The sequence below is a fragment of the Pterocles gutturalis genome, unplaced genomic scaffold (genome assembly GCF_000699245.1).
Source record: "Pterocles gutturalis isolate BGI_N339 unplaced genomic scaffold, ASM69924v1 scaffold23114, whole genome shotgun sequence".
Taxonomy (NCBI): domain Eukaryota; kingdom Metazoa; phylum Chordata; class Aves; order Pterocliformes; family Pteroclidae; genus Pterocles; species Pterocles gutturalis.
In genome coordinates this window covers 1-7,943 of record NW_010131285.1, presented here as the reverse complement: position 1 = coordinate 7,943, position 7,943 = coordinate 1, and the positions used below count along the sequence as shown (strand labels likewise).

Sequence of the window (7,943 nt, the reverse complement as noted above, 5' to 3'; positions counted from 1 at the left end):
TTAATCAGATCGGTGATTAATTAACCAGCAACACCCCTGAGCTGCCGCGCCGAGGCAGCAATTCTTGCGTTACGGATTTGGGGAGACCCTTCCCCAAGCGCAGCGTGTTGTATGGGAGAAGCATTGCATCCGCGTTAAATTTTTTTTTTTCCCCATTTTCTTGCAGAAGCACGCAGCAAAGGGAACGCGCCGGCTCGCAAACCTCCCCGCGGCGCTGCAGAAATCTGCGCCAAAGGGAACGTGACCGCCAGCACCGCGTCCCACGTCCAGCCTGGCACCAGCGTCACCCTCTCCTGCCACCCGCAGCCCCTGCCCCACGCCGGGCGGTGCAGGGCTGCCGTCTTCATTAACGGCTCTGTCGTTAGTAACTACGGCAGCTCAGTGAGCACCGAGTTCCGAGTCCCTACGTATGGCAGACATACGTTTACGTGCAAAAGAGTTTGTGAATACAAGAAAAAACTCATTTGTGGGATCGATATAAAATCTGGAAGTAAGGAGAATTGAGTTATTCCTTGGGTTGTAATTTTTTTTTTAATTTTTCAATTATTCCTTGTTTTTTTCCTGGGGAATCTCTGAGATGGGTGTTAGGAACTGACAGCAGGTGGCCTTTTCCAGAAAAGGTGCCGTCTTTTGGTGGCTCTATTATATTTAAAATATTCCTGGCTGGGACTGTGCCGTGCTGTTATTGATAAACGGAGAGATGCTGAATAAAACCGTCAGCTCAGAGCAGATGTCCTACTCCCTCCTCTTCCCCCCCAACACCCACCAGTCTCTCTGGGACACAGGGGACTTGAGAGAAAAATGCCAAGGAGATTTCAGATTTTCTTCTAGCCTGCTGCAGCAGCATCAAAATATGTCATCTGCTGTATCAGTGCTTTTTTTTTTTAAAAAAAAAACAAAAAAAAAAACAACTGGTTGGTTTCTGTGGTGTTGGCTCACTGGGGTTCCACTCAAGCGTCAGAGGTCTCCACAGCCTGCATAGATCACACACTTGGCCGTGATGATATTTTCCACCTATAAAAAATCATTAGCCTGAATATTTTCCCTATAAATTATTCAAAAAAACCCCAAAGCAATAAAAATAGCCAAACCTAGCATTTCTTAGAATGTCTCCTATTAACATCTTTAAGGAAGAAACCCATAAAAATATGTTTCAGATCCTCCAGACGAGCCAAGAAACGTATTGTGTATCCAGCACGGGATGGACGGGCATCCCACCTGCACCTGGGACAAAGGCAGGCCCACCTACATCAACACTACCTACGTGATACAGTGAGTAACACCGGGACACAGGGTCTTTCATACCTATAATCATACCTTAGAGCTGCGGGTTGGGTTGGTTTGTTGGTTTTTTGGGGGGTTTTTTTGGGTTTTTTTGTTGGGGTTTTTTTGTGTTGTTTTATTTTTGTTGTTGGTGGTGGTTTTTGGTTTTTTTTTACACCAATCATTGAAGATTTACCCTTACCAAAGCCCAGGGAAGAGCTGGTTTCTGAATAACTTGTCCCAAGGCTGCCATGACCACTGAAGCCCAGTGGTTAAAGCCCCTTGACATCTGGCTCCCTTTGGGAAATGGACGGTTGGCAGGGGAATTGGTCTGAAAACAGCTGCTGCCATCCCGGGGTGGATCTCCTCTACTTACCGACTCAGTGGTCAGCAGTGCCCGCACCAGCAAACCTGCTACCGGAGCTGCTGGCTGTCTTGGAATGTAGCTAAGGAGACGGAGAGGGACCTTGCTTGGAAATGTGTTATTTTTGCTGCCTGTTTTAGACCCAACCTGTATTTTTGTTCTCTATGGTTTGGCTGAGCCTTCCCTGAAAAAAGAGCCTGGAGACTTCTGCAGCAAACTGGGGAAGGAGCACAGGCTCCCTAGAGCCCATGGAGGCGTGTTAGGAGAACTTTGGGTTTTGGGAAGCCCCGTGAGTAGGAGGAACCTTATTAAAAGCTCCTATTCCCTGGGTAGAATGAATTAATTTTGCCCTTTGCAAACCGCTGGGTAGGCTGAACTACTCCCCATTTGTTTCCAAGGTGCTGCACATTGACCATCTCCTTGCCCTGCTAGGCTCACTCTTCATCACGTTCTTCTTCACGTTCTTTCTTCTTCTTTGTCGTCGTCGTCGTCATCGTCGTCCTTGCCCTGCTAGGCTCACTCTTCATCATGTTCTTCTTCACGTTCTTTCTTCTTCTTCTTTGTCGTCGTCGTCATCGTCATCTTCTTTGTCTTCGTCATCATCCTTTTGTTTTTCTTTGTCATCGTCTTCTTTGTCATCATCGTCGTCTTCGTCGTCGTCGTCTTCTTCACCTCCGTCACCTTCACCTTCTTCTTTGTCTTTGCCTGCTTCTGTTGGCCAAGGTATCACCAACTTTCTCATCAGCTTGTAGAAAGCTGTTGCTGCTCTTTACGCAGAGGGAGACCATACGGGTGATTTGCAGAAGAGCAGGGAAGGGTGGATGATGAGTCCTGCGAGCGTTGTAACCCAGAGACGTTGCGGTCCTTACATGTCAGTTATTAAATATATTGCAAAACACAAAACATCAGCCTGGAGCAACATGATACAATCGTCTGTGATTCAGGTGGAAGGAAATACGCGGAGAAGCTAAATGCAGTAGCCCAGGCAACGGGCTGACTGACAGATAATGAAAAGCTGTGTTTGAAGTCATGCGGTCTGACCATTCGACTGCAGATAAATTACATTTTTTAATCCCTAATGTATGTAAAAAACAACAACAACAACAACAAAAAGAACCCCAAATCCATCATCCCCCTAAACTCCGTGTACCAACACCTATTCTCATTCACGGAGACACGTTAGGTAACCAGTACCAGGCAACCATCACACCATTTAAAGGAACCCACTCACATCCTTGCAGCTCACTAGAAACCCAGAAGCATTTCCTTTGCCTGCAACTAAACACAAAAAGCGTTATAACACCTTTACTACTGATTCAGCCAGAGCAGTGTTTACTGCAACCACCGTGTTTCAGCAGATAAAGGAGATATTTCACGGAGCAGATGACCTACCCGGCCGTCAATACAACGGTCCTCCCTTGCCAGCGAACCTGCAGGGAGAGCATTAACCCAGAGATTTCCTCCTCTTCCAGGCTATCAAATGGAACGAATGTCTTACATGTTTCAGAAGAAAGTCTGAGTCAGGAGTCTGGCTCGCTGGCTCTGAGCAAGCTGAATTTTGACTCTACTTACACCCTTGTGGTTGCTGCCTCCAATGAGCTCGGAAGCGCTTCTTCACAGCCGCTGGTGTTCACGTTAATCGACATTGGTAAATGCGTGACTTACCGCCTTTCCGTGGCTCCCAGCCCTTTAGAAAGACAAGAAAACATTTCAAGAACTTCCTTGTTTAATCCTCTCCAAAGAAGCATCCATCCAGCCCAAACCAGTAACTCCATTTTCCATGAAACTAGTAACTCAATTTCCCACATAACCAGTAACTCCATTTTCCATGAAACCCTCCCATTTCGACCCATGCTGCCTATCTGAGCACCGTTTCCTTGTTTCTCTTTTTGCTGCTAGTGAAACCACATCCTCCCGACTTTTCAGTGGAATTTGAAAATTCTTCTGCCACCAGCTGCACCCTGGTTTGGCAGGACGAAGCCCCAGCGCGGCGCTGCAGGCTGAGACACCGTCCCCTCCCCGGGCACTCCTGGAGCATGGTAATCCTCTTCCCCAGAGTCTGGGACATTCTGACCCTTGGAGGTTGCTTTAATATTCTTATTTTTTACTAGCAATGCTTTGTCCGAATTTTCTCTCTGCTCTCTAGCATCATATTTAAGAAAAAATGTTGGTTACTGGTCAAAAATTATCATTGATCTAGAACTGAATGAAGGTAAAACACTGCTCCTATAAACAACAGAAATAGTTCCCCTTATGCCAAGCATCGTATGATGCACCGAAGGATCAGAGTTTATGTCTGACCCGCCACTTCTTTGAAATCTGGTCATATCTGCTCATCGCAGCTCATGGCTACTCCAGTTCCAAAGGTCTGAGATGCTGATTGGAAAGCTTTGCTTTTATTTTGAGGGATGAAAGAGATGCATTGCTTGGCCTTTAGTAAAACCCATGAGCCGTAAATTAGTTATCTTCACATAACGAGAGGAGGGATTTTCCTGACGAAGGACTGCAAGCCTGGTGATTCATTGCATCATTTTTTGAGTTATTGAAGTTGCCTCAGAGCAGGGTTTTCCCCCTTGTTTGAGACGTGTTTTGGGTTTCCTTTGGGCATTGGTAATTCAGCCTGTTGTTGTCTTCAGCTTTTATTTCCTTAAAGTTCAGGTTGTCCTTTTGTCTTCACTGGAGGTTGAAAGCTTGACAGGTGGGAAACACCGTCTTGATGGTCTGGAGCCCCACACGACCTACGAGTTCCAGCTCAGCTGCAGAACCCACCCTGAGCGAGGGCTGTGGAGCGACTGGCGCACGCACCGAACCCGGACCCCCGAGGCAGGTAACACCTTCTGAGGAGCGGGACATTCAGCTAAAAACGCTGCTGGGCTTGGTGGCTGGTTTGCAGAGTCTCTGTAGGTCCAGAGCCAGAGCCAGCAGGGATGTCCCTTGGGTAAGAGAATTGCTTTTTTCATGAACATGAATGGAAGCCAGTCTGGTTTCTTGCAAAACAGGAATGTTGAGAGTTCCCCAAGAAGGTCTGAAGGATAACAGATTGCCCAGGGAGGTGGTGGATGCCTCATCCATGGAAACATTCAAGGTCAGGTTGGATGGGGCTCAGGGCAACCTGATCCAGTGGAAGGTGTCCCTGCCCATTGCACGGGGGTTGGACTAGATGACCCCCATGGTCTCTTCCAACCCAAACTATTCTATGATTCTATTTTTTTTTTTTTACATTAAAGTTTGGGGGAATTTTTCCCGCATTGCCCAGAGCTGTCGTGCCCTTCCACATCCTGACACAGCTGGGAAAGGCAGAAACACTTGTGCAGCTTAGCTGGGGGCGGGGGAAGTACTGGTTCACATCTAAGCATTTTACTGAATTCCTGCCACAACTGCAAACTGGGGTCAGGACAACTGCCCGTGACCCTCTAGTACCACCGAACCCCAGCGTTGGCGGCATGTCGCGGGTCCCCAAGCTCCCTGATGGTTTGCAGAGGAGTTGGGGGAATGGCCAGGAAACTGCCAGGATTCTCCATCCTGCCGGTTTGAACAGGACGGTTCAATTTTGCCAAGATGTCTTTTCCCAAGCAGAGAAGTTATTTAATCTGTGGAGCTGCTGGAGACCCCCAGAGCTTCAGAACCCAGCCAGGCGTTCAGGAGGGAGCAATCCCAGGGGAATTTGGGGGGCAAAGCGCGTTTCTGCCCCAGTGGTCAGCACGGCCACCTCCAGGGACCCGTGGCACCAACCCGAGGGCAATCCTGCTCGTTTCTGCCAACGCTGGCTCCCAACCCCCTCTGAGCTGCACGAGCTCACATGCTGCCAAACTTTTGGTCCTTACGAGAGAAGAAGGTTGTGATTCACCAAGATGTGTCGGCTGCTTTGGCATCCCCTCCTTTCATCTCCTGCTTGGCTTGCATTGCTTTTTGTCTTTTTTTTTGATGAATTACTCTGAGCTCCTGGGCTGGTGCTGTGGTTACTCACGCCGTGCACCACGACCGACAGCGGCAGTTTCTGCTCGGAGCATTGATTGATGCAGAAGGTGTGAACCTCTCCTTCCCTCCCACTCTTCCTCTCAGCAGCGTTCGCAGCCTCCTCGCCGCACGCGGGCTCATCACCCCTCTGGCCTTTTGCAAATTCAGCAAATTCACCTTTTCAACGCGAATTTTTTTTTTCCTGTTTCTCAAACCCTGACTTGCCACAAAACTTGCTTTATGCAAACACTGTTCATAAGGGAGTTGGTTTCTTTTGGGCTTTTTTTTGGTTTTTTTGCCAGTTAATCCATGTGGTTCACAGCTGAAATGAACTTTAAAATCCGAGCTGGATTCCAGCAGATCCAACCCCATATTTTATTTTTTCATGCTTTGAGCGTGCCCCTTCCTTCCTCGCTCCCAGCGAGCGTGCTCTGGTTTTATTTCTTCTGTGGCTCCTGCTTCTTGCTTCTATCCCAGTCGCTCTTTGTGGTTAATCCAGGACAAACAGCTCCCAACATTCTGGGCACTGAGGATTTTTTCTGTCTTTGAATACAGCAAATAGCAGCTGGGCTTGTGGAGGAGCGGACTGCTGCTCGGGTCATCAGCAACAATCATTAATTTGTAATTTGATGGGTTCGTTTTGCTCAGGGACCTTGAGGAACCGAGCGGCGTTAGCTTTGGTCCCGTTGGCTTTGTCTCTGGTTCTGAGCTGTCGCAGCACACTGTTCACCCGTTTCTGCAGCCGGCAGTTTGGTTTGAGGTTATTTTGGAGGGTTTGTTCAGGGACTGTCAGGAGAACCGTGGAAAGAAGGAGGGGTCTGTGCAGCCTCTGATGAGGTCTCACCCAGCTCCTACAGACATTCATTGCCCAGAGCCAGGTAGCGAAATCATGGAATGGTTTGGGTTGGAACAGAATCACAGAATCACGGGATGGTTTGGGTTGGAAGGGACCTCCAAGACCATGAGGTTCCACCCCATCCTGCAGATCCCCCAGACCCACCACCTGCAGCTGCCCCTTGCGTTAGGATTGACGCAGCCAACCCCACAGACCTGGACTAACCTCAGCTTCCATGGAAGACAAGAGCTGATGCTGTCCTGTCGGCGTGCAGGACCCACCCCATTTCTCCAGGGCAGGACAAAGCCAGGAGCAGAGCAGAGCCCTCTCCGGGGTGTACAGCTGCTTCTCTTCATAAGCATCATCCTCATGCTGCTGAGCTCCAGCTGCAACCACAAACGTCGGTTATTACATATTGAATCCTTTCAGAGACATTTCAAATCTGCAGTTTTAATTCCTTCGTGGTTTTTCCCCCCTTCACCCACCCCACGTCTCTGTCGGTGGCTCCGAAGCACAGCCGCTAACGCCGCTCCCCTTTCCCAGCACCCACCGGCCGCCTGGACCTCTGGTACCAGCAGCAGGATGTGGACGCCCAGCGGCAGAACATCTCGCTATTCTGGAAGGTGAGATGTTTCGGGGAGACCTGAGCAGATGCGGGGGGATTTGGGAAGGGACTGACCCCAGGGGCATGGACCAGCGCTGTCGATGTGTCTAAGGGGACAGACAACAACCTTACAGATTTTCCAATTTATTTTCTAATTAAAAATATCATTTTCTGCTTTATTGCTGTTTGCGATGGTGGCCATAGATGGTCAGGACGGGTTCTGGGGGGCAGGACCACCCCCTGCCCCATGTTCTCCATGGACCTGGTGGGTCTGGCTCCTGGATCTGAGCTTCCTTCAGAGATTTCTCTGCTCTGCTTTGCTGATACGAAGAGCAGAGCGATGGAGAAATGCTTCCCTGTGCGGGGGGTGAGGCAGTGGCCCAGGGTGCCCAGAGAAGCTGTGGATGCCCCATCCCTGGAGGGGTTCAAGGCCAGGCTGGATGAGGTTTTGGGCAACCTGGGCTGGTGGGAGGTGTCCCTGCCCATGGCCGGGGTGGGACTCGATGGGCTTTAAGGTCCCTTCCCACCCAAACCATCCTGGGATTCTCTGAAGAACGGGGGAGGCAGGAGAAAGTTGTCTCATCACTATGGCACTGCTGGTTTCCTCCAGCGTTTAGAAGAGAAAAAACTGAAACCTGATCATTCTGTACCAAAACCCATCAGCTGGTACGTGCCAGCAAGTCACCCCCTCGCCATAAACAACCTCTGGGCTGTTAGGACAGAAGAGGAAGAGGAGAAGGGTCCCCTCTGTGGTAGAACACTCATTGAAGAGCAGGTGAAATATTCAGTTCACAAACGTCCAACCCCCCCGTCCTTGGGCACCCCTAGCTTTCCGCGGGCTTTGCCCATCAGCGGGAGCAGCGCGTACCAAAGGCTCTGTCCCCGCAGGCTCTGGGCAAGGCGGAGGCGCGAGGGAGAAC

At 49.7% G+C, this 7,943-nt stretch overlaps 1 protein-coding gene across 1 annotated transcript; it reads left to right on the top strand.

Moving 5' to 3' along the window:
* Nucleotides 1–166: 166 nt before the first annotated feature.
* Nucleotides 167–7,935, top strand: LOC104460797 (interleukin-12 receptor subunit beta-2-like; the record flags this gene model as incomplete). The annotated part of the gene is made up of 7 exons (XM_010080570.1): nt 167–490; nt 1,158–1,272; nt 3,100–3,275; nt 3,527–3,666; nt 4,310–4,454; nt 6,963–7,042; nt 7,912–7,935. Coding segments are annotated over 7 exons (1,004 nt in total), but the record flags the coding sequence as incomplete, so codon positions are not given.
* Between the last annotated feature and the right edge of the window lie 8 nt (nt 7,936–7,943).